At 37.7% G+C, this 26,277-nt stretch overlaps 3 protein-coding genes and 1 long non-coding RNA gene across 18 annotated transcripts in view; 1 reads left to right on the plus strand and 3 right to left on the minus strand.

Annotated features, from left to right (window-relative positions):
- Nucleotides 1-2,572: 2,572 nt before the first annotated feature.
- LOC147756932 (uncharacterized) lies at nucleotides 2,573-7,584 on the minus strand. Of its 3 annotated transcripts, none has more exons than XM_086985561.1 (3): nucleotides 7,423-7,584; nucleotides 6,984-7,096; nucleotides 2,573-3,703 (listed from the first exon to the last, which is right to left on the minus strand). In XM_086985561.1, the coding sequence occupies exons 1-3, from the start codon at nucleotides 7,493-7,495 to the stop codon at nucleotides 3,278-3,280; spliced, it is 612 nt and encodes a 203-aa protein (XP_086841687.1). In that variant the 5' UTR covers nucleotides 7,496-7,584; the 3' UTR covers nucleotides 2,573-3,277. The 3 variants fall into 3 exon arrangements, with proteins under 3 accessions (XP_086841687.1, XP_086841686.1, XP_086841688.1); XM_086985560.1 differs by having other exon boundaries at nucleotides 6,984-7,099; XM_086985562.1 differs by having other exon boundaries at nucleotides 2,573-3,751; nucleotides 6,984-7,099.
- Nucleotides 3,701-26,277, plus strand: part of LOC111247617 (uncharacterized) — a 76,518-nt gene continuing 53,941 nt past the window's right edge. For both annotated transcript variants that reach the window (XR_015325131.1, XR_015325132.1), the window contains exons 1-2: nucleotides 3,701-4,271; nucleotides 4,714-5,101. This is a non-coding gene — a long non-coding RNA (uncharacterized LOC111247617). The remainder of the gene's footprint in view (nucleotides 4,272-4,713; nucleotides 5,102-26,277) is intronic.
- Zip48C (Zinc/iron regulated transporter-related protein 48C) lies at nucleotides 8,600-18,689 on the minus strand. 10 transcript variants are annotated; one of them, XM_086985559.1, is made up of 10 exons: nucleotides 18,057-18,681; nucleotides 17,390-17,530; nucleotides 16,901-16,965; nucleotides 15,390-15,501; nucleotides 14,693-14,731; nucleotides 13,875-14,027; nucleotides 13,254-13,487; nucleotides 12,624-12,745; nucleotides 12,184-12,342; nucleotides 8,600-9,349 (listed from the first exon to the last, which is right to left on the minus strand). In XM_086985559.1, exons 4-10 carry the CDS (start codon nucleotides 15,441-15,443, stop codon nucleotides 9,247-9,249), a joined length of 864 nt encoding a protein of 287 aa, XP_086841685.1. In that variant the 5' UTR covers nucleotides 15,444-15,501; nucleotides 16,901-16,965; nucleotides 17,390-17,530; nucleotides 18,057-18,681; the 3' UTR covers nucleotides 8,600-9,246. The 10 variants fall into 10 exon arrangements, with proteins under 10 accessions (XP_086841685.1, XP_022654495.1, XP_022654485.1 ...); XM_022798760.2 differs by lacking the exon at nucleotides 15,390-15,501; XM_022798750.2 differs by lacking the exons at nucleotides 15,390-15,501; nucleotides 16,901-16,965; nucleotides 17,390-17,530 and having other exon boundaries at nucleotides 18,057-18,153; nucleotides 18,549-18,689.
- LOC111247612 (uncharacterized) lies at nucleotides 21,044-26,240 on the minus strand. Of its 3 annotated transcripts, none has more exons than XM_022798745.2 (7): nucleotides 26,087-26,240; nucleotides 25,218-25,400; nucleotides 24,858-25,028; nucleotides 24,531-24,680; nucleotides 23,812-24,098; nucleotides 23,116-23,353; nucleotides 21,044-22,256 (listed from the first exon to the last, which is right to left on the minus strand). In XM_022798745.2, exons 1-7 carry the CDS (start codon nucleotides 26,090-26,092, stop codon nucleotides 21,636-21,638), a joined length of 1,656 nt encoding a protein of 551 aa, XP_022654480.1. In that variant the 5' UTR covers nucleotides 26,093-26,240; the 3' UTR covers nucleotides 21,044-21,635. The 3 variants fall into 3 exon arrangements, with proteins under 3 accessions (XP_022654480.1, XP_022654476.1, XP_022654477.1); XM_022798741.2 differs by having other exon boundaries at nucleotides 21,044-22,376; XM_022798742.2 differs by having other exon boundaries at nucleotides 21,044-22,376; nucleotides 25,218-25,397; nucleotides 26,087-26,217.

The following is a 26,277-nucleotide window of genomic DNA, read 5'->3' on the forward strand; positions in this document are numbered from 1 at the left end:
TACGAGATGTCTTATTTGATAGAAGTTGGGTTTTTGGCCATAAAATCTGCTTTCTGAATTGCTTCTGTCATAGTGCTTAGAAACATCGACTATAAGAAAACTATATCTCATAAAAACTTCTCGGGCGGGAAGCTAGATGTCCTAGGGCGCATCACGGAGGTCGCATTTCAAGCTCAAGAAATAAAAAAAAAAGCAGAAAATAAATATTTTTTTATTCGTAGCGCAGGTCACTTCGCGGGTTGAGGCATTAAAACCCAATGCCGCCCTACACAATCGAATTCAGTTAGGTAAATTACGTAAACTTATACCGAAAGCCATTAAATTCTACTCGACTGAATGGAATCGCTGAAATTGTGAATTCGCAAGGCAAATAAGGAAGCGCGATCTACTATTTCCAGAACTTCATGTGTTTTACTTACATTTATAGACGTAATGGGTGCCTAGAGGCTAAACAATTTATGAACAGGTACACCGATACCGATATGGCATTTCAGGACATTCTCCTCATCAGTTTAGCATGTTCCGGCTAGGTTTTCAGCTATTAGAAAAAGAGCGTCTATTGATAAAAAAATAACTACTTTCAATAATGTCTACGAAACGCTGCTGCTGCTGCTGCTACACATTGTACCACAGAAGCGTTTCATTCGTAATTTGGGGTACTATCGGCGTACGTTGCTACTTGTTTGGCACGTTTCCTGCTTTTTCTTCAACAATCACTGACAAATTCTATATTGATCATCCGTAAAGCAGAACGCCTACATTTAGAGCATTGTTCAGTTCCAAAACGTATTGAGAGTTTCTTAAACAGGAGCTGCTGGTTAAATAAATGGTTTGACGTTAATATGGCCATTGATCACAGGTAACCTTGATCGTAAAATGAAAAGGGAAGCAGATTTTATAATTTTTAAAAACTAAATATATTCCGATTACTAAATTAGTACCCAGCAGATATTTTTAACGAAAACGTATACTAATTTTTTTGAAAAACCTAATTATTCCAGAAGAAAAGCACAGAAATAAAAAAACCATTTATCTCAAGGAAAATGAACAAATGATCGCCTAACCAGGCGGACAACCCGACGAATGAAGCCGGTTGGCTTAATTGTGTCGGATCATACATATACGTTGTGGTTTTTGGGGGTTCATTAACGTCGCCTAAAGAAGCGGGTGATTTAAATTTTTATCTACTGCCGCGGCCTTTGCGTTTTCCTTAGAAGCTTTTTCTCGTTTTTGACAAAGTGCTAGATATTGTCGTAGACAGAAAAAACATTGACGTTATACTAGTTAGTCATGCTTAGACTAAAACGTATTCAGTTTTTATTTATTACTAATTATTATTATATTTGTATTGACTATTAATAATCGATTTAGTGTTTATTGATTTGTATTGAACGTATTGTACATTCGGATGTCCATTCAACGATACCTATAGTACTGCATATCTGAGGGGACGAAATTAGAATTGTGTATTTACTACTTACCGCATGTATGCCAGGAGTGTCAACGCTAGTTCTCTTCATATTAAATAATTTTGCGATTTGACAGCTGTAAAAAATTACTACCGTAAACTTCAATGCCGTTGCTAAAATAGGCATCGCGTTAAATTAATACAGTTCAGTATATGGGAGATTTGTATTTTCTAGATCTAGCAATGCTATGAGGGGAAAACATCAGAAATAAAAGAAAACATTGTTGTTGAAGGAAGGCATAAAGATTGTGGAGTTCTGAAATGTTTAAAGACAACTTTTAGTTGCTACAAAATAAGCAAGCATCGGCACACATCGCAGATGCTGAACTGTAGCGGACACTCGAATAGGACCTTGTCATTAGAGAGAGTTGTCTAGGCATCAGTGAGTAAACACTGGGTGGAGTCGGCAATCCCCTAAAAAGGTTTTGGTGCTATGCCCATGCGCGCTGGGTTAGAACACTTAAATTGAGAAGAAATAATAATCCAATAAATTTAATATGGGAGAAATAAGTATCGTAACTTACAAATGCGCCGTTTTCTCTTCAGTCACACCTGTTTTTTAAGCTTAGATGAGGAGTAGACGCTAGTTAAAATCAGGGCAGCATATATTTCCGATATAATAACCCTATGAATTTATACTTATTATTAACAAAATGACTAAAGCAATGTGTTCGTAACCGTGGTATCAACCCATCTAATAAGGAACGTCTATCAGTCTTCAGAGGGCGAATCCAATCCATGTACGCCTGTCGGATACATATACGTAAAATGTTTGGATTGTCGTGCAATGCAGTACTAGACGTACACAGCTCCATGGTTAAAATTTATTATTAATTTGCCTATAATTTCAAAGCTAATTTTAATGTAATGAGATTGCCATTTTTTTAGAGGTACTATTTATTTGGGCCCTTACGGATCTTCAGAACGATTGGACCTTTCTCGCAGAAGATCCACTTCAATTAGGAGTAAATTAAAAAATGTATTGAGAAATTGTATTATAAGAATTTAATAGTAAGATACTAAGAATTGTTTTGATTAATGAACTAATTATCTATACGATGCAACGGTTACTTAAGGCTCAGTACCGCACAGAGGCAACCGCGCTTGCTTTAGAATATCGACCTTTATTAAAAATGTAGTATACATTCAAATGCATACAAATTATAACGAGACAGATTATTGATGAATCAAAACACCAAAAAAATGCACCTCTTGTTTGACTATAGTCAACTTTGCAACGACGCTCATATCGTTCTGCTCGGAAGATGCATTTAAAACTAACCACACGAGATTTACTGCAGCTCAAAACATCTTGCAGTTCCATTAATAAACACTAATCAATAATAACTTGGGGTACTACCATCGTCGTTGCTAACATGCGATGAAAAAGCGGTATGATTTAAGTGCCCCTTCTTCTTCACGGCGATGCAAAGTCAAGACTATGAGCTAGTATTCTATTTTGACTTCACTGCTTGGGCCGGTATCCCATTCCGTTAACTCCACTTTAGATAAATTGCCCATACAAAAAAACCAACACATAGAGAATCACAGCATACGCATCAATAATGCCTTGCCTTTCCCGATTACGCGGCCCTTTACAACTATCACTGCGCCCTTGGCGAAGAGTGTGGTCAATACGAAGGTTAGCGAAAAAGGCGATATTTTATGATCGGTTTAAACCTAAAATACCCTGTCTTTAACGTACATCTGCTACGTCTCGTTACAGCGATACGAAGTCCTATTCTTACATAGCCTGTACAACATAGTTGACGTCAAGAAAAAACCATGAAAATCATGGTCGTTTTTAAATTACTTGGTACTGTTAGGAGACGCTTCGACGTTGGAGCGGTTATTTTTGTTAGGCGTGGTTTCTTGGGCTGTCTCTAATACTGATTGGGCTTGAGCTGACGAATTAGATCCTTCCGTTGGTATTCCTGGTGATTCTGTTATTGGTAACTGTCTGGTAGTTGCCAATGCCACGATGTTCGATAAGGTTGATTCTCGCGGCTCGTATGCTTCGTTTGTAGTCAGTTCCAATGGAACTTTACTATGAAAAGTATCTGTAGTCCAATTGTTGGGCTGACGAACGGGACTGCTCAAAGGGTTACCAGTTAGCTGGAAAGTTACGAAAAGGAAGGAACCGATTCCGATCACGACCAGAATAATGAACGATGTAATGAAAACGGGCCCACAGCGCTTACACGAACCGCCCTCGCTGTTTCTTTTTTTGTTCGCCTGGCAACGAAGAAGAAATTCACGATCGAAACGTGTAGCCGTTAATCACTGAAAAACGCCTCAGTACAAAGTTAATTCTTAACATTACCATTAACGTAATCATGTCGTCTACTTGATGCCTAAGACGTGTGCTGTTCCTGTCACTAGCTTTCTAGATGCAGCCGGCTGTGGTAAATAGATTAAGTCTTTTTATTTATAAGATTAAAGTGGAATGTACTTGTTACAAATGAATCCCCACTCATGTTCGTTGAATAACATAATTTCGTCGCCGCCCTTTGCAAAGCTCGAATTCATCTTCAGCATGTAAGGTGAAAAACACCACTTGGCTTCCCAAGGCTGGCTGGACAGTGTCTCCGAAACACAACGACATGCACGCAAAATGAATGTACTATTATTGTAGTTGCGATAGTAGTTGCGATAACGTTTTTTCGAACAATGTTTTGCCGCGATTTTGCCCATTATAGTAGCGTCTGCTAAAAAGCGTCTGCTCGACGGCCAAATGCCACCATATTAAGATGCAACAACTGTACAACCGCGGGACAACAATGACACGTTTCTCATTCTCGAGGTAAACATCAGTTACCAAGAATCGCATTACATACAAGAACGTAACTCACAAAATGCCCGCCAGACAAAACTGGATCTGTATCTTGCTTCACGAAACCTTTCAATACATTCTGAAGGCTAGAGCCTTCAGAATGTATTGAAGGCTTACAACCGCTACTTGTTAGAAAACATATCATTTTCGGAGACTTCGTTTGTAGCCACCTACAATTCGAAATAAACCCGACACAGTCATGATAGTGAATATGCAAACGCTTTGCTAGCCATTACAATAGCCGACCTCGCTGCCGTCGTGTCCTCACATTGTTGGCCGGCTTCTTTAGCAATAGCAATTGAAATGTCGAACTGTTAGAACAATCTTCGCTCGATAAGTTCACTATATATTAAACTTATACCAAAAACATTAAATTTATTGATTTTTTTTGCTTTTTCTGTTTCTTAAACAGCGCCATACCTTCGATTCTTTAGTCTACAGTCACGAAAAATGGCTACTCAAAGAAAGCTGCCTGCACTGCAAGTAAATCCAAATTTCAAGCCGACACGTTCTGAAAGTTGTGTCTAACAAAAAAGGCATCAAGCTATAGCTCTATCTGTGGTAATTTCTTATAACGAATTTGTAAACGAAGGAGCCTATTTGGATGCTATAAAAACCATGGTAAAACGTGAACGAATATTATGTAAAATAAACAATATGTACATATCGCGTACCCATGCACACGAGAGAGGCTGGCTGGCTGGCTGAGTATATTCAAGAACGAAAAGCTTCTGGACTAAAACTGTGATTGAAGCGAATGACGTTTACAAACAATGTCCCTATCGATGCATATCAAAAAGGTATGTTGCCCACATATGTTGACATTTCGATATAATAAACAACATCTAGCTTTTACCCTGCAATCATGGACAAGCTGCGGCAACCTTCCGAAACTCAGCTTAACATTTAGCCTTGCTAAATTATGTGGGATTTGCACATCTGGTCAGACATGTTGAAATGCAAACTAGTCGTTATCTGCTGTGAGATCCACATACGTAACTTGAAATGCAGATAATCCCTGCCCCCTGCAGGGATGATCGAATAAAGAGGAAAATCTTAGGGAGCAACTAAAGTAAAGCAGCCTTTCCAACTCCCGTGTTAAAACCCAAAGTGAAATTAATCGCCGGCACTTGTTGACTTAGCGCTTCATTTGCTTAGTGCTCATGTCCTTTTTTGTTGCCGAAGTAGCGAATCAGCATTTAGTAAATCAAAATTTGTACTGTCGCATAAATTTCATACCAGGGCTTGAATAGAGTGTGCTTTGGTATTAAATCCCATCAAGTGACACAGTCCTTAACATAAGAAAGTGTATAGAATTAGGTACCGTTTCTGCGTAAAACCTAAATCTCCAGGTATGCGCATGCTAGGTGTTTTTAAAATCTCTGGAACGAATATCACAATATTTAAGAAAACAAGTTGTCACGCTAAGACATCTAATTGAAATGTTGCCTGAATTTACCTTAATCTGCTGCATCTGTGTAAAGTGTAAAGTAGGCTTAACACGATGCAGGTTGCGTACGTACGGATTCTTCTATATGACTTATTCATTATTCTTCTGTCGTTTTACATGCCCGCAATATGCACGCGGCAATGTATATACACGATATTATGTCTAGTCCTGTAGATTTTAAAAAAAGCAGGCGTATTTTTAGACGGATAGGTGGATATTGCGCCAGTTCGACGCCCCGTTGAAACTCCACTTGGGGTCAAAATTCTAAGCTCGCCGTGCAGTGCAGTCATGTTTAAACAGAACGAGCACTATTACACCTCTTAATTCTGATATATTTATAATATGATATAATTGGTATCTGCAGGCAGGGTTGCTTATTGCACCGGGATAGCTAAAAGCTTCAGTACAAAAAATGGTATTAATTTATTTAATCAATAAGACCGATTTAGTCGACCGCTGGGTTGAATTACTAGGATTTGCAAGTGATAACGAACGACCCATGAATTAAATAATTCATGCTGATAAGAACAGTAGGAAGGAAATCTGTGGTTATTTGTTCTTTTTGTATCTGTTGGTATTTGTGCTTTAAAACCATCATGTGTTCGTGCATATAATTTGTCATCCCTCAGTAAACGTTCACCGTTTCGAGGGGTCGACATTCCAAATCTGTAATTGAATCCACAGCTTTCTAGATTCGTTGCACACGTATACCGTAAATGACGTAACTAAACTCGTATAGAATGAACTAAGGCGCTCAGCTGGGACGAATAGCTAGGGTATAATTATTTATGGCTTTCTTTTCATCATTTTAAATCATGCAGGATTTCTACAGCGAGTATTGAAAATGTAGCTGGTGCTTAAGGACATTATGTCTTATGAGGTAACAGGACCCATGGAAGGCTACATAGACTTAAAAAATCGTCGACATTGTTTTCTTGAGGCCGGCACCTACTCCTCTATATCTTCATTGAGACCATCGTGTGCTGAACTAGTTTTATCAGACCTTCGTACGGAAATGATTTGAATAGATTTGTTTCATTATAAGCAGTCAGCATTTGCTGAAGATCTCTGAGTGAATTCATTGTAAGCTCCGGATGTCCAGTCACACAACGAACAAAAAGCATAACGGTATAACGGCTGGTCAGTTCACAGTGACGACTAGTGACATTAACTGATGAAGTCTCACAGTTACTTGCACACCGTAATTAATAAGTCATAAAATAAAATCGAACCTGATTTCCTGGTCCTTTTTTGTCTGCTTTGATTCCGACGTTTTTCTTGCAGCTCCCCCTCTCAGTGCCTCCTTTCCCTAAAGGGACGTCGTCCTCACTAGATAACTGACTGCCTGCTACGAATATTTTAAAAAATCCCGGGTCGTTTAAAATTTGAAACAAAGATGTAAGATCAAAGGTGAAGCGGATCGCTAAACATCACACGCATCTTCCGCTAAAAGAAAGGTCACTGCTTTTGATTAATTTTCACGATAATAAGTGAATATGCGTTACGAAGAACACAGCTCATAGCAACGAAACGTTATGTCTCTGCCGTACCAATATGTATTGAATATTTCGTGGAAATTACTAATGCCAAGTAGAGAAGTAAAAAAAAAACTGTTCCATTATGCGAATTGAAAATACCCTGAACCCCCACCCGTGAGGGCCTCTGTCTTACCTGGGAGAAAGGCGGATGAGCTGAACCCTGATAGACCGGATGGATTTGAATTATAAATATCCTTGTCTTCCATTATTTAAGTACGCATCCGATTCGCGCTTTTACACTCGGTAATGCCTTTCGTTGTCGCCAAGGCTCTAGATCTTAAAGGAAACGCAACTATAAAAGTGCAATTTCCTGTTCACGACTAATTCTGGCAGCATTTCGAGAACAACATGACAAGTAGAATATTAGATGTTTCTTCTGCTCCCTGAAAGCAAATCAGCTACGTTTTTTTTATCTCATGTAATACATGCAATGAGTTCAACGATCAAGTAATCCCTGCAACTCTAGCTACGATATTAACAGAGGAACTTTTACTGGAACAACTCGAAATGTACTAGATAACAATTAGTGACGAGCTCATTTCTCTGCTTTAATAACTAATTAGCTGGCAAAAGTAATTTGCGATCACTGAATTGAAAATGTGTTATAACTTATCGGCTTATCTGCTCTGTAACACATAACGTTTTAAACCTACAATGAAAAAACGCACAATATTTAGCGTTTATCCAGGTCGGTTCCTACACATAGGGAAGAGGCTAATGTTCAAGACTGCTTACAGACATTTTTGATTGTTGACATTTGTGCCGACGAAAGGCGTCGAAAAAGTAAGTAAAAGTTGAGGAGATTCTTGACATATAAAAGCAGAAAAAAAAGAATAAAAGCATGGTAACCTAAAAGTAGAGGACTACTTGTTTGCAATAAGGGAAGTGGGTTTTCGTTCACAAGAGGCCTATTACAGGCTCGCTGCCATCATTGTAACCACATACTTGCTTACTCTTTCTCCTCTGTACATTCTAAATCGAAACCTAATAATAAAGACGAACTATATAATTAACTGATAATTTATAATAATAACTAACTAGTGAACATTATAATCGTGATACTGCCGTCTCCTGAACAAGGGTGCTACTCCTTACGCAGCACTTCGTATCTTCGGATAAATCTCTACATGACCTGGATAGTGCTATACAATAAAATATAGATATTTAAAGTAGAATATAGAAAATATAGAACGCAAAAAATAGCAAGAGTCGATCACTTTTGGACGGTTTTCTAAATTCAAGCTGCATTATGTCGTTATTGTACCATACTCGAAACGGTGCAATAACAAATGGTTAAATTAAAACACGCATTAACTTTTTGCGATAACAATTTAATTTATATTTTCTATCATATTCTCCTTCTTTCTACTTTACTTCTTCCCCGTCCTTTCATCGTCAATTCAATGATGTATAGAAAATTCGACAATGTATATTTGCTGATGCGCATGCGAAGCCCCTCGGTCAACCCCGGACCTCAATATAGTGAAAATCTATATTATTATTATTAGTACTTTATCCATTGCTTGACTCGACTAGACACAACCTTCGGTCAATGTAATCTTAAGTGGATATTTTATCCTAGCACCTTTTTTTTTATTAATACCAACTATTCCAGTCGTAATGTGAGTAGTCGTATTATAGATCTCGGAGCAAGTGACCCTGTAAACTCGTATACTTTTTCAGATTATGGACTTTATTCTAATAATAATATCTGATAGTTAATCAGATATTATTATTCAGATATAACCTGATATCGAATCTAAAACCAATTGGAGTATAAAACTAAAGTAAGGAAACAGCAGTTTTACTGCAGATTTGCACCTTTCACATCAGTAGTTAATTAATTTCAATAAAAACGAAGTGTTCCTAACAACAGTTTGAACAATAAGCACTTTGCTTAAGGAGAAACACATTAATATAAACTTCAATCTAGATACAGTTTTCATATTTTTCTAGGTTATGTCGCCTCACTAGAGCCTGACTCTTCCAGGCCTACTTCTAGAGCCATCATAATGATGAATCCGATGATAGCAGACCACGATGCCGTTTTGCCATTCCCGCTGAAATGACATGAAAATCTATTTAGCTTCTATAGTTCTTCGTTTACGTAAAAAAGTTTTGCTAACCTCTCTTTTGCAAAGGTATTATTTCGATCGTTGGCTGCCAAGGTAACAAGGCGCCCGGAATGGTGCCTTAGCCTTTGCGCCGTTTCAGTTCCTTCCTCTAGATCAAACTAATCTGTTTCTGAAAATAGCACTGACTGACTTCTGAAAATAGCTCTAGTCCTCGTTGACATACCAGGATTATGTTGCAATCACGCAACGTAATAGCATCATTCTCGCTATCGTAGAAAACTTGGTCACTGTGCTAAACATCTCTATTTTTTGTGGTTAACCCTTGCAAAAAAGTATCGATATTCTGGGTTATTGACAGTTAGCGACTAAACATGGATTAAATTCGCAAACCGCACATAACGTAACCCACTTGTAACACTAACCAATAACTAGTTAGGGATAAATTGATATACCCAACTGGTTTTTTATCATCGTACTGAGCGCTACCTTCGAGTAACTATCACGGGACACCGTAACATATTAATCATATATTATAACGTAAAGCTTCGGTATGAGTTCTAGAACTTATACCTATAGCCGATAACTAGACTTTTTAGGTGATTTAAGCATCAGCGAGCATTCAGATAGATGATTCCTGACCTCAATACGAGACACCGGTGTAAACTCGCTCATGGAAGCACTTTCATTTAACGTACAAGACATGGCCTGGTTCAGGTGGAATAAGTATTTCTGATTGTATAATATGATGATAAAAAGTAATCGGTAGATAGAAAAAGAATGGTAAAACGAATGGTGAATAATCACTGACTATAATTCTAGTTTTCACACTTTGTTCGGTATTCCGAGGCCGGATGGGGGCCCTTGGCCAATCACCGTTTGGAACACTGCTGATCGAAAGGTCCTTTCTTCTAAAAATAGAAGACTAGGTATAATTTGTTTTCCCTTATATTAGTTTTACTTTAATTATTTATTAAATTATATGTTACATGTGCCGAATTTCACGTTCAGTACCGCTGCTATGCATTCCATAAGCAGGCTGGCCATTAGCATGAAACGAAGTGTGTCTACACTCAGATTTGAAACAAGACAGAAGCAGGAAAACACGCTACCCATCACAGAAAATATTCGCCCTGAGTTGTCCCTAACCAAATAGCCCGGAAGAGATGGGCTGTTGCCTCTACATTTACACATGTTCGGTAACACCCATTCTTTGTTAGTTTCATTAGCCTGTCGCTCGCTTGGTGCCTTTCCCACATTTCCTTGGGGATGTCCCATCTTGACCTTTGAAACGAGATCAACCAGTAACCTTTAGTGGTAGCAGGTCCGAGAAAATGAAAGATTTCTGAACGGTTTGCCGTTGTGTGGTTCGACCTATTATAAATGCACCCCCCTTTTTTGGACGGGGGCATACTAAACAGCAGCAAACCTCTCGGAGCGGTTCTACTCTATTGTAGCGAATCACAGCATTTGCATCCCACAGGTAGAGATTAACAGTAACGAAGTCTAGTGCTCTACTGAGCATCTTATATTTTGCAATTTATTATTGTATTTGGATTTAGTACCGACAGACATTCATGCATATAATTTTTCTTAGTTCGTAACTTTCAAACATGTGTTGTTGTGGCACTTTCGTATTTAAAACCGAACGAATAGCTTAGGAAAGCGGCATATCTGGATATTGTGTGCAGTAGCGATACAGGTTTTCAGGATACTCATTTGTTATTTTTAGACATAAAAATTTATTTTCCCAGAAACGTGTTATTGACCATGGAATCCTTTGGTGGGGTCAAGCTGACCTACGGACAAAGATTACAACTGGCACAACGGTTTTCAAGACAACCCTACACGGACGATATATATATACACACATGCGTGGTATTGGAAATAATGAAAAAACCAAGATGAACTCTTAAATTAAAAAAAAAAAATAAATGCTACTGTAAATATGAAATTATAGTGCAAGTACAAAAACAATATCACAGGAAGTTACAGGACCGACAAACGGAACTTATAATTAATCCAAAAAGAAACAAGTTTGAAGTAGATGGAATTTGTGCAGGGGTTTCACTAGCCAAGAATGAGCACTGGAACGCTACAACGAATCAATAACATTATCTTCTAAATTTCGAAGACAATCAAGTCTTGAGCTTGGCATTAATTAATCAAGTGTCCATCGCATTTAAAGATCCTGATAATAATGATGTATACTATCAATGAAGGTAACCTGAATCTAAGGGAAAATTTTACGAATAGTACTTGGGAAAATGCAAAGAGAATACACAGTTTTCACACAAAGAAGATTATTTGCAACTATAGAGCTATATTTATATTGAATGACGATTACTGAGCACTTACCGGGCAACTGTAAATCCACATATAAGTTGGACACATCCACATATTGTAAAATACCAGGAAGGAAAGTTTAAAAGCCGGAATTTGCCGTAACACAAGTAAAAACATTTATTAAAGTTTGTGAATCAACAGTGTATTGTTACCAGCAGTATACTGACCGGAATAGTAATCGTTTTGAACATTGGTAATAGGAGAAAACTTACACATATTATGTAAAATCTTTGGCACTTCAACCTTGAATTATGTGTAAACAAAGACTGAAATTGTATTTCTTCAAACTGTGGATACCCTCTATGTTACCTATATATATATATATATTGTATGTGCTCAAAAGTTACTTGCCTGTATATTAAAGCATACAATATTAGAGTAGACGGGTTATGCTTAGAGCCTCAATTTAGGTATATATATATATATATATAATTTATCTATCTACGAAATGCATGTACTAAACGACATCTACATACCAAGCTTGAGACTCTGGCACAATGTCATCAAGGACCACGAACACCATTGCGCCAGCTGCAAAAGCCAGGCTGTACGGTAACATGGGCTGGGCATAGGAGATAAGCAGACAGCCGAGGATTCCAAATAACGGTTCAACGCTTCCACTCAGCTGACCATACCTGTTGCCAATACCAATGAGTGAAATGTACAAAAGAGACTATCATAGGACAGTCAGATACCTTGGGCCAGTGAAGCCTTTACTATATCTGTTAACGGAGTTGTAAGAGCTATGTCGAGTATCAGGATATCAGTAATTGCATTTAGAACAGTGTGATAAATATCATATAAATGGGAGTTCCGTTAGTTTGAGCTGGATTAAACTTTCACGATTTATTTAGTTAGATAGAAACGATTTAGCTTACGGAAATACATGCCTTCTTGGTAAACAAACTATGCTTACCAGAATGCTTTTGATTTCGAAAAGCCAGCAGCTCGAAGTGGCAGACTAACTGCTAGCCCCTCCGGGAAATTCTGAACACCAATTCCTAAGACCAGATTGGCTGCTGATGAGAAACTTATTGCCTGAATTGGTAAAGTGGTACCGATAATATGAACCGAACTCTCATAATCTTATCCACCTTGGCTGACGATAATTCGTGAGAGATGGCCTCCATACTTAAGATTACGCGAACCAAACTACCATACCATACCATAAAATGCCGTACCTAATGGTAGTGAACATTTCTACTTACGCGGGCATAAAGCGCATTAAACAGAAAATGCATACAACAGCTATCCTGAGATCTTAGACCTCATGTGGCTTCCATATACAAATTACAGTTTATCGTACATCTTTCAGTATTTGATTTGACATTTTGACAGAACAGTAAGTAACTTGCATCTAAAATAATATAACTCAGTTAATAAAGTGTTGGATTATATTAGATCTCTATTCTCACGAGGTTTTTTAAGCCACGACGTCAACTTATAACGAAATCAACCCGCGCTAATTCTAAATTTCGAAATACAGTCTGTTATCAAATTTACTCTAACCAATGCTAGGAAAAAGCAAAGAAAGAAATAAAAGTACCTGAGTTGTGGCCGTGGCCCCAAAGCCAACACCGACCGCAAGTCCCTCCGGTATATTGTGCACCGTGATAGCTATGATTAAAAGTAAAACCCTTTTCCATCGGAGGTCACGCGCGTTCTTGCCCAATCTGACTGAATCATTTGAGCCGTCGTGGTAATTTCTATATTGCAACAAATCATCGTCCTTTTTCGAGTCACTGACTGCTTTATCAGCTAGCAGAATTCCCACAGTACCCTGTCCAAAATTGTAGGTTTCAATAGTAAAGGTGATCGCCAACAATTGTTAAGCCTCGAAAGTCTAAATGGCAATGACACGGTATGCGAATTCGTTTAACTCAATAATCGTGCAGGCAGGATTATTTAAATGAACCTTTTTCTCGTCCTACTTTGCACGTTTTACAGAAGCATTTTTCATCAGGATGAAATGGATACATTAAATGCATGCATACTATATAGGAGGGCTTTTACAATACCACCAGCAATGGGTTCAGACGATAATAGTGAAGCATATTTTGATGAAATATGCTATCAATTCGTTAATAATTGTCATCTTGATGTATCGTATTTAACATACTATATATTATGCAGTTCAACCCTACAATTATCCTATTGTGGCATATACCTTCTCAGACACTAGGATATCAACGAGGTAGACAAATAGTCCACCGGCAATGAACCCCACCGTGACGGGAATGAACGAGAGTGCTCCGAACGACTCTGAGGCGATTTCAAGACTTGGCTTTAATAGCGACCAAAACGATGCGGCTAGCATCACCTGTAACGAACAAGTTACAAGTTACGGACAATGAGACCAACAGCGAATATTGTCACCGATGTCAGATTACTGCAGAAGTGCTTTTCTAATAGGTCTCCATAATATGTCCTTTAATTTTTTGAAACTAACCAACATGTCCATTATAAATACAATGAATAGTCCTGGCAAAAAGATGCAATCTCTGAACAACCCGCATATTAGAAAAAGCGGAACTTACTAAAATTATTATGTTGAAGGAACAGTTATTTATTGCGACTAAGCAAAAGTAAGTTAATTTACTGTCGTGGACCAGTCTACTGGTACCAGCAAGAAGCAAGCCGATCATAAAGTTAGCTGTTGAATTGCATTACTTGAGTAAACGTCCAGGTAGTAGCTTACGGCATCCACACTACCGGTTTAGCTCAGAAAAGAACAGCGCTGTACAAATTCGCAGATTAAAGATTGTGTTGTTGCGCTATTTTATAAAAATAACGATGGAATAGAAACAACTTTCGCCAATGATATCTAAGTACATTGTTGGCAAATGACTCAGTGGTAGAAAGTACTTATAGCCCTATTTATGCGGGCGTTCGTCATTACAGGGATGAGCAGAGTATAAAATATGTCCTTATGCTAGTCAAGGAATGCTAAGGAAGTATCGAACATTGTCAGAGACGGTTACATACCCCTGCTGCAAACCCCAAACTCCCGTCGAGAATTTTTCTCTGTAATAAAAAAGCACAGGAAAAAGCAATTGTAAATTTTTTTATTCCATCAAAGATGTTAAAAATGACTGCGAAACAATTTACTTAAAAAATTTAGCTACCGCAAGCATGAATTAATGCCTAGGAGGATATACATTATAACGTCAAAACACGTTTATCTACATAGTATCTGACTAAGTTAAGAACAGTTCTATATTACGTCGTATCGGAGACGTGTTGACGTATTCAGCTTACATGATTGGTTTCAGTCGATTATACTATTGTAGTGTTGTCGTTTTGAGCCCGTATATCTGAATTAAGACGAATATATCATGGGTAAATCTAAATCATAACAGCCGAATTGAATCTACTATAAGGATCTCATGGAAACAGCTTTTTCAATAACATGTTTCAGTTGAATCGATCAAACGTTTATAAACTAATGTAAACGAGATGGATCCCAGACAAACGAATCGTAAATCACTTTGCAAAATGTAATTTATTAAGACGATTTATTAATTATCTACAGTATTTGCCTAAATTCCAAATGGGATATCCCTGATTTTCAGTTTAAGAAAAGGTCTGATCAGGTGAAGCCCTAACACTGTCCCAACCGTAAACCTGCTTCAAAGATGAATGCGTATTTGTTCATAGCTGTAACGACACGTTATAAGCCTACCTTGCTTTTCTGGTCGTACGGACTCGACACCATAAATGATCCAACTAAGTCCATTCTGTATAAGGTGAATTGGAACAGTATTCAAATGCTCTTTTCATTAATTTCTCCTTACCTATAAAATTGGGTAAACTCAATGTACGATTGGAAAGATTGACTTCAATAAAAATGAAACGTATACTTTGTGAACAGTTGTAAATTTTCAAAAAGTAATAAGTAATATAAACGTTGAAACAGTAACAATCGCAATATTACGGAGTTCGAGTTATCCAATGACAATATTATAACGAACGACATGGCCTAAACGATTGGGTCACAAAAAATGGACAGCAATAAACGAAAATGATGAAAAATATCATTTTGAGCACCTTTTTACGCTACAATAAACATATAAGTAGGTATAAGCGTTGTTACCCGGCTACCCATAAATATTTTAACACGCATAATTCGTTTTTTTTTTTTTTAATAAAATAAATTAACTTGTTTATTTACTATGTCACGGAAAATCATCGAAAACTTGTTAACATCGCTTTCTACATATAACTTAAATAGGCTAAAAAAATGCAATCATAACACTAGTTAAAATATGTCAATGTGATACCCAAAATAGAAACTGAAGTTTTCTTGATTCTAGATATGTCTTCTAAGTTAATTTTTCCAATAAAGACTTGCAGAAAGTCACGGGGACGGTCTATAAATAATCATCATGACACGCTCGTTCATAACAGAAAAGATGCATTTTGCAAACTGGCGCTGCGTTTTCATGTCGTATAAGAATCTGGATTTTTATACGTTGATTACGTTCCTGTGAAGCTTAGCTAGCGTCGGACGCATGCGCTTACTTGAACGATGCCGAACACAACGGAAGAAGAACTATGCCATAAGCAACATAGATCTAAAATTACTTCATAATATCATATAGTTGATGTCGGAAAGATGAGATCGTTATGACTTGATACGGCCGACCCGTGAGAACAGCCAGTCTGGCGATACCTAACTATCTAAAATAATCAACTGTAAAAAATCTGATTTTTTTTTGCCTTTATGAAACTTTGCAGTGTACAGATTCATTCTGATTAACTTGAATTGGATCTCTGGCAACAAAATTGTATTAGTAGCTTTCTCGGCTGAACAATAGCTGAATACATCATTAGCTGATTTGAGTGCTACCTGTACTGAAAGCAGTAGGCTGACAATAGCACCTTTGTCGATTTTCGGTGAAACGTCTTACTCACCGCAGAAGGAAAGTGCAAAAAAGCCGAGCTTCAAAGGGATACGAGTCATGCGCGTGCTACTCTAGCGTATCCCAGTATCCTTAATTTACCTGCATTTGATTGGTTATGTCAAACTGCTGAACTAAGCGTAGTGCTTAACCAATACAATGGGCGTCAGTCACCCCAAACATTATATAATATTGGAACGTTGTCAAAGTACACATCAACATGTCTAATCAAGCATTTTTCATACTTGGGTGTATGTATTAATATCAAATTATGGTCATTTAAACTACTTACGAGTTAGACGGCAGAACTTCATATAATGAATTTCACGGTCATTTTTGCGCACACCTTAAGATTTCCTTTTTGAACAGTCAAAATAGTGCATTGCTGCGTTTACCAATTGTGACATATATATATATATAAAAGCCTTCCAATCCGACACCGTTACCATTTATTGACACATGAATGAAAGCAGGTTTATATTATATAAATCATTTGATTTAAAGCATTTATTAACACCATGCAAAAACGTCAAATTCCATCCTCCTCTAGGTGCAATTCTGAAATCCAATTTAACAATAAGAACTTTGTTTTGTCTATGTTCGCGGTGGCCATTAATAAAAGCGTTGCGACTTTTACCAATGTATAAGCATTAAAAGCGAGCAGCAACACATTATTCGGCTTAAAAATATCTTTTTCGTGCGATAAACTTGCCTAGATTCCGTCACTAAAGCCCTATTCAGATCGGTGACTCGATGGTGCCTGCAGAGAATACATAATTACCAATTGGTTGCTTTGACTGCTGATCGAAGTAGAACGAAATGTCACAGCTCCCAAGAAAATTTCCGCCATAGAAAACAATTACGGTGAGGCCCATGTACGCAAACGGTAGCGTAACGAGGTGCGCCGAACAAAATACATTTTCTGTGGCCAACAAATAGCTTTCAATTTTGTAATGCGTTTTTTTCTCCGAAGCATCCAATGAAGTGGAATAGACGTTGACAACGTTTGCGAGCAAATTCAGAAAAAGAAATGAAAAACACTCAGAAAATGATCCAAGAAAAATTAAATCCACATAGAGGCAAGCTTGCGAATCATTAAAACGAGCTTACATATATATATAGATTCAGTCGTAAAAACTTACGCGTAAATAACGTTTAAGTAAAAACCTGTTTGACCAAACTTTACAATACAGGGAAATATTATCTGCCGTTTTTATCAGCTCAGCGATTGTATATTGCTAACGATGCAAGTTATAGGCCAAAATCTACTGCAGGGATTATACTAGGCGAAAACAAAAAGCACCGAGTAATGCTTACAACCGTTTTTATAATTTGCGCGATATTTTTTGTGTTTTGCTTTACCCACGCAAGGAAATATTGCCTTGCCCATTGTATAGCTGCTTTGATCAATTAATAATGAACATGATTTTTTCGTGTAGGCCACTTACCTGGTTTGAATTCAGGACGAACACACAGGCCGCACCTGCTGCTGTTAGACCCCAGGTAATCAACGTACCCAGCAATGTTTGCAAAATTGGATCTAAACTGGAGATCATTGTGACGTCTTTTAGCCAATTCCAATAGCAAGTGAGAAAAGTAGCTAGGACTGATGTGTGAATAACCTAACACACAACATTATATAGTAATGATAATCATAATAATAATACTGATACTATTGTACAGACACTAGTTGTAAAATCCCGTACTGTAGAGTTTTGTCAAAAATTAGCTTCATAACAATCATTCAACTCAGCTCTACTCCAGTCACAAAGGCCTATTAGTCAGCTATTTATCTACTTCCAAGGGCAATAATTCAAGGGGATCACTATGGGTTAAACAATCACTCCGGCGGGAAATTATCACGACGAGATCCAAAAATCCCAGTTATCTGCCTGCCTATCGCGCACTACCTTCCTAACACAATGGCTATCATCACATGCCTGCAATTCGATCTCGGCTTCATAAATCACCAATGCAGCAAACTCTAAGTGGTTTTATTGTACTTGCGCCCATTCCATTGTGCACCTATGCTTTTATGATACAGCTCAAGGGTTTGCCGACAGAAGAAGCAAAACACACCGATCCCGTAACGACCAGCAGAGACAATACTATATCGCGCAGTAGCCAGCGGCTACAGCTGAATCAGCTGGAGTACGAATCGACAGGCTGCCCTCTCTCAATCGGAGAGAAGAGCAAATGATCTTTTTTTCGAATAAAATCACCGCAATCACTCTCAGTTAGGCGTGCACGTTACTGATCCGTGGATGTCAGCTCTTTCGAAGTAGTGATCTAAGCATGACAAACTTCGCGGCGCTTAGAACTTACTAATAATAATAGTTAATATTATTGTTATTAGGATTTTTTATCTAGATGATATATAATCGATTTAACGACTTCCTATAATTTGCTAAAAGTGCTTTAGCTTTATTAAAAACTAGGATCGTGCAGTACCCTATTCATAGTTTGCCGGAGCAGGATGCTGAACATGATGTTTCGTTTGATATGCAAAGATAACGTATCATAACAAGTGTGTAGAAAAAAAAACATACTATCGAGATTTTTTGACAGAGCACCCCCAGATGAAAAATCTGATGAAGCGAGCTATAGATAACCAGTCTAAGACAAATTGTCCCCTATGTAGAAAGCAGAAATCGTTCGAAACGCTACTGTAATTTTAACTTGTGCTATTCACATAATCACCTGCCGTAAATGCAAGATAGAGTTTAGAAAGTTTTCCGCCTGATTTATAACGAGAAGGTAAAAAGGATATGTTAATGAAACATCGTACACATGTTCAAACAACAACAAAAAATTGTTAGCAAGCTTAATAGCAGCTGATGGCAGACATCAGCGCGCTACACAGTTCCCATTTCTAAATAATCCTACGGACCGCTGTTACTCTGACGGCCCAAATATAAAAGCTAAGTATTTTTAGACAGAAGAATTCTCTGATAGCGAGCTACCCTTATGTCTCACTGCTTATACTTATCACTCAAAGGGAGGTAATCAAGCGCCCAGTGACACTTCTCTTGAGTAGTCCAATGCGAACATACCTTATTAAGTAGGGACGAGATTATTACAGTGTTTCTTTATAATAGAAGGCAGTAGAGCCGACGTGTATGTAGAAGTATAACGCGTATTCGATTCAATCTGACATTCTTTAAAAGCGTGCTAGTTTATGATGTATAGGACTAAATCTGTGCTCGGCGCAGTATAATACTTACAAGGAGAACACGTGCATTTTTAATAATGTAACTAACTGACTTTTCGATTCTGTGACAGGTTTAGTCACAGTTTAGCAGAAGCCTGATTAAGACAACCATGTCTCACCAAGCATTTGAAGCGCTCTGACATCGCTCGAATATTAGGGACATGGGGTGATCTAGGTTCGAACCTGGGCATAGATAGACAGGCTTCGTCCAGTGCTAGGAGGCAGCCGTCTGATGAAATGCTGCAACAGCAACACCAGAGCTAACGCTCGAAACATAGAGAAATCTCTAACTTTTGCTATGCGATAGATACATACCCTTATAGTATCAAAGAAACAGTGAAGGCTTTAATTTGTTCTTCCAACGCAGTACTAACAAATCAAATCTACTATTAAACACTAGTTTTAGGGACCACTAGGGTTGAATGAATACAACTGGTGTGGCACACACACCACATATATAATTAGTAATTCATCACACATGAAGAGGATTAGATCTCCAAAGTTCACAAGGAAAGTATTAATAATAGAAAATATATGCTTGTTAATCACTGGCATGATGACATAAACAATCAGTGATTAAGAAATAATCTTGATTTTCTGAATGGGAATTATTTTCCCTTTTTATATATATATATCCTTTATTTTTATCTATATACATACGTGCTTACTTAGCAGACAAATGTATTGAAGTCTAAAGATACATAACACATTTGAATACGACTAGTTGTTGCCTAGATAATGGCATAATAAATGTATCGGCACGCAATATCTTAAGCATATCCAGAACAAGCGATGTAAATAGTTACGAATACCTGTGGGTCAGCGCTCTTAGTAGTTTCGAATCATTTTGTACACTAATCTCTTATAAGATGCCCTTGTTAGGATGTTCATGAATAGTACGCTTTAAACTAACAAATTGACCTTCTTATTTTTCACTAACATGATTTCACAGAAAGATTCATAGGTACACCAAAAATATGCATCGCATACATACACAACGGGCTTCCAGTACATTTTTAACTTGTCACCGAAGAACGCGAATTGAGCCATCTTTAAAAGTTATGCACTTAGCTATTTTAAAATTTCAAAACTGAATTTATCAAGTTTGGTTTCACCTTAGGTTCGAAAAAAAACGGTAATCCTTGGGGTAATTCTGGTAATCGGTAATGTTAATAAAGTATAAGAAAATTATATAGTAGATCTTTCTACAGAGAACACAGCGAGTCGAGGTTGTAACCGATAAATAACTGCCGGTCTTAAAAAAAAGCCTGCGTTTTATTACTTTCTCTGAATGAAGGGCGCCATTGTAACTGAAAATGTTTGCCAAATGCCAGTCAGTACTGACCTGCTGTAATGATTTTAAACTTAATGAAGCCCCACAACTGATGCAGTCTTACTCCGTTAACTTTTGCTTCAACTACTACTGGTTAGCATTCCACAACAACAATCAAGTTTGAAAGCCTTAACTTTATCTTGACGAAGTGCCTACTTGCACTATTTCTCTTGGTTAACATATAAAGGATAAGCCCACTTTAGGAAACTTCGATAAACAAAGATGTAACAATGGCGGAGTTATGATTACGGATATGGAACATTTAATTCGTAATTATGCTACTCCTCCAATGTGTTGATCTATATTAAAGGTTCAGCGATTGCTCACTGGAACAGATTTATGCACTATTATAGACAGGATATATGCACTCTTTATAGATACAGTTGAAGCAAATACACAGCAACAATATTGGTATAGGAAAGTGTCCCTACACTTTCCTCCTTTCTCCTCCTTTCCTTATCCTTTCTCCTCCAACACAAGCAATTACAACTGTTCATCAGTGTCAATTTGAAGTTGCATAGCTTCAAGTGGAAGGCCTGCATGTTCACTTGGTAGGCCTTCGTCAAGATCGACGACGACCTGAGCCTGCGCTGAAGTTGAGCTTCCACTGTCTTCATCAGCCTGTGCTGCTTGTTCAGCTCTCGCCGCTGCTACGTCAAACCGCCGATCGCCATAATCAGCTTCCATTGTTGTGTTTAGCTCTGTAACGTCGACAGAAACGGAAGGTTCATTCGCGCGATGCATGTCACGATCATCATATGTTACTAATGTTGTCGCTCTTGCTGCCATTGTTGTCGACGGTAAAGAAAGAGTTTCCTGGAGATTTTGTGGCTGGATGGGCGATGAGCTACTTGTATTCGTAAATAACTGCTGTATGGCATCTTGAAGGTGACGAGGCAAAGGTGCTCCGCTTTCTCGAAACATCGATAGGGCACCAGTTGGAGCACCATTTACGCAGATCTTCCGTGTTTCTAACCAATTATCGTTGAGTACCTGCTCAATTTGGAGTACCACAGTATGGCCATCGAGGAAATTTGTCTGATCGGCTTGTTCGCTGAAGTCGATACGAATGTCCCGGCACAATAGGTTCCGTCTATCTGTTGGCTGAAAAGAGGTTCCATAAGTTGTGCTAGAAAGATTCAAGTTCCGCTGTTCATTTTGGCCGTCCGTTGCTGCTGTGGTTGATGACTTTGCAAAGTTACAACTGCTTTCAGCAGTAGACGACTAAAAATCAACAGGACATAAACTAATTAAATACGGTGATCAACTTAATATAGTGTACCTACATGATGTTTGATGAGTTACGCAATCCTTTCAAAATGCATTTAGCTAGCATTAACTTTGCCTAATCTTTCTAAGGGAATTTAAAAATTGCCTTTGCGACATTTTCTCTTGTGAGTTGTATGAATAGGGTTTGCTTAGATAGTACCGTACATCTCAAAACAAAACAAAAATTTAAAAAATTGCAAAGAACTTAATCAGAGAGTAGCTCTTTACGACCTCAATTAAAGTGCAACCTCCTGTGAAATCTATTTTTGTGGATTGCTTTTCTTACTGTTTTGCTGGAAAGCGTCGATTTAGATAAATATATACAGAGATTGATTTGTACTTTAAAATCTCTTATCGAAAATTATGTTCTGCGTACGTGCAGATTGGCGAATTCTAACTGGCGACGCCCGTAACTTAATATCCATATTGTGTCTCCTTGTTAACTGAGCCACCGTTGCAGCTATGTCTCAATAATAAAGAAAGAAACAACTGGAATCTGCCGAATATCAAACTAGGTCTTAAACTGTAGAATAGCTAATGATTGAAATGAAGTTCATACATGCCTCGGTAATTTTAGATCAGAGACACGAGAAAACAATTAATTGTACTAAAATTGTAAAGAAATCAACTATTTTTAGCATAATAAATCATCGCTTGTACTATATTAGCATATCATAAAATAATCGTTGATTACCTGCACAATCGTCGACTTTGTTTGTTCTTGAAATGAAGGACCTGTGTCTAATTTCTTCCTCTTCTTTCGGCAAGGATTAACCGCCGGCTGTTGCGGCGCTGCTTCGAATCGGTTACAACTGACAGGGTTTGTTGCTGACGTTTGCGATGACCTCGCCGCTGGTCCTGCCATAATTCGCATCGCTCCCTGGAAGATCGGGGGCGGCAGCTGGTACAACTTGTCCAATACAACAGCATACCTACATACCGAAGTACATCGTAAACGGAAACAACCAGGGAACACAATCAATAGCTTATTGAGGCTCTAATTGCGTGCCTTGATAAAACAAGTAGTTAGCCTCATGATATGACTTCATGAAATCCGAAAAAAATCTGTATGTGAATATTGAGACTTGGTATGTTCATAGTAGCAGAAAATTGCAAGCACTATTCTCAATTTGGATTTTAAAAAAAAACCCTTTGAGGTTTCATTGGACCGAATATAAATTTAGATTAGTATCGTTTTCACTATGATAGCATAATCCAAACCATATGTACGTTCTACCTAGTCAGGAAATGTATTACATTAGTTCCTTCATTTCAAAATTATTTACGCATGAGGTAATCATTTGGTGAGAAACCTTTATTTTGCTTTAGGTCGTGAAATTAGTACAATATGGATAGAGTCCCATCTGCGTATTTAATGTACACTATTAACCTCGTTCCATTGTGTTCGAAGGCGATCTTTACGTCGTGGTGTTTAACCTTTTCGACCAGCTCCTCAACGTCTGCCGTATTATCATCGTTGATATCAGCTGAAGCGCATTCAGACACCTTTACTTCGTTAGTCTGTTCTCCATAGGTTATCCTCTTCTTTTTTTTGAGCAACTGTTTTGCCCGGTACAAATGTACACGTAATCTAGTCCGGAAACGTTGTACGGTCTTTTTCTGGTCGATTAGGACGTTCGATGGGATTTCTACACGTTCCACTTGTTTAGTTTGCATCTTTAAAAATAAATTAGAGCAAACAAAATATTGTCAATGCTACAGTGAGACGGAGATGTTTATGATTGTCTACGTGTCATCGTATATAATTTTGGTAATTATTCATCGATTGTTTGCAGTATACGCTTGATGATATATAGTTAAACAACGCTCTAAATGCAAAGTACGAATATTCGTATGTAAAAACATCACCTAGAAATGACTCAGGCCTGCATATTTATTTGGGCGCACACTTTCCTGTGGAAATCGGTGAGCTTATAGTCAGTTACCATTTTTAGTGTAAGATAAAAGGTACAAAGTTAGACCTCCATCGTAGAAACAGTTTCGTATCTTCGTAACGTAAAATGGCTAAGATAGTTTTACTATTAATACTGTTGATGTTTTCTCTACCGATTAACTGGTCTAAATTGTAGGAGGTTTGTTATCACCTACCAATATGTTCATACAAGGTGGACACAACGTGGTATCTGCCATCGTTAGATCCAATAACCCCCAGCAGTTGATGGCATGAAATGATCGTCCCCGCAGTAACGTGTTAGGAGGCAGCCGTCGGCGACACGACATTGCCCAACCCGGGCAAATCTGAATAGAGCATCGATTGGAACAAATCATAAGAATAAGTACAGTGTTATTAAGTGAGTAATAATTTTAGTTAAAAAAAAAATACTATAGGTTACCACCCGATCTCCAAACCAAGCAAAATAATATAAACAATTAATCTATAATAGACTCTCTTCAATCGAAGTACATTAACCTTACCGAGGCAGCATGAAGTCCCTGAAGGACTCGTTCGAGATGTAACGACGACATTACTCTTTCGAGTGTAACCCGATCCCTTCGAAAACCGCCAACAGTCTCCATGCAGCTCATGTCTTCACGAATGATTAGGCATTTCTCAGGGCAGATAGCCGAGGAACTGAAAACTAGCACCTAGACAAAAAGCTATTAGTGCAATAAAATGGAACCCTATAATGTTCCGCTAGGCAGATATCAGGTCATATCACGAAGTCTCTTTTTATATAAGGTCTCATATAAGGCATGTATTTGAAATTATCTCAAGCACTCGGAATCTGATTTTAATTTCAAAGTTTCAGACGTTGCTATTCTGATATAGATTACCTTATCTGTTGGATTGAGGGGATTTTTGTAGTATCCAACAGTCCACTCAGGACTAGGTAGCTGGACACACAGAGCTCGAGAAACAAGTTTTCTAAAAGCTTGAGCAAATCCGCTCGTTTGTCGGACGACTCGAATAATATTGGCACGACGTGATGGTCCTGCCACAGAAGATGACGACATCTTCTGAAAGAACAACAAGTAAAAAGATAACAAACGAATAAATACCGTACGGATCAAAATGATATGTTTTTCATCAAGAAACGGCTCACGAGTAATAACAAGGAATAGAGTACGTAACAAATATATATATAGAGTTATTTTGGATACTTATATTATTAACTCATAACGTGCAATAAAATATATAAACACCTTAAATATAGTTCAAACTGCGAAAAACAGTTGAAACGATAAGCAGAGTATTTGCGCCCAGCATAGAGACAACTTGTATCTACAAACGTTCTGGCAAACTCTTTCCATTGGCCAAATAAAGCTACCGTTCAGAAACCGACAGTTCCTTTTCGCAAAATATTATATAACATATGCGTAATACAAATATATTATAAATATCTGACAGCATAATGACGCGTTCGGTGAGTAGTAGACGAAAAATTGTATTAGCTATTACTGATTAAAGTATGATAAATACGTTTTAGGGTTATACTTCGAAACTTAATTAAACGAGCTTTGGGTCAGTCATAATACTTGAACTGAAAAAAAATCGTTTTGTGTTGAGAGTTCCATACAAATTTCGTTGATATTTATGTTGTATTTTGTGATCTATTTACATTGTTTGCTGTAAAACATTTCGTTTGTAATCATCATTATTATGATGGTGGTTTATGCACATATAATTTACAAAAGTATCTTACCTGCATTTCACTCTTACTTAATATAGTTACAAGTGAACAATTCGGTATAAAACTTTGCACTGTAATTATCACAGCTTGCCATTTTTAAGGTTTCGATGTAAAGCCACATCTTTTGGGCGGTTAGAGCGCCCCGTTTATGAAAACAGAACAGACGTTCGATTTGGCCGTCATCAGCTGTTCTTCAACACGAA

The sequence above is a fragment of the Varroa destructor genome, unplaced genomic scaffold (genome assembly GCF_002443255.2).
Source record: "Varroa destructor unplaced genomic scaffold, Vdes_3.0 BEIS01000003.1, whole genome shotgun sequence".
NCBI lineage: Eukaryota > Metazoa > Arthropoda > Arachnida > Mesostigmata > Varroidae > Varroa > Varroa destructor.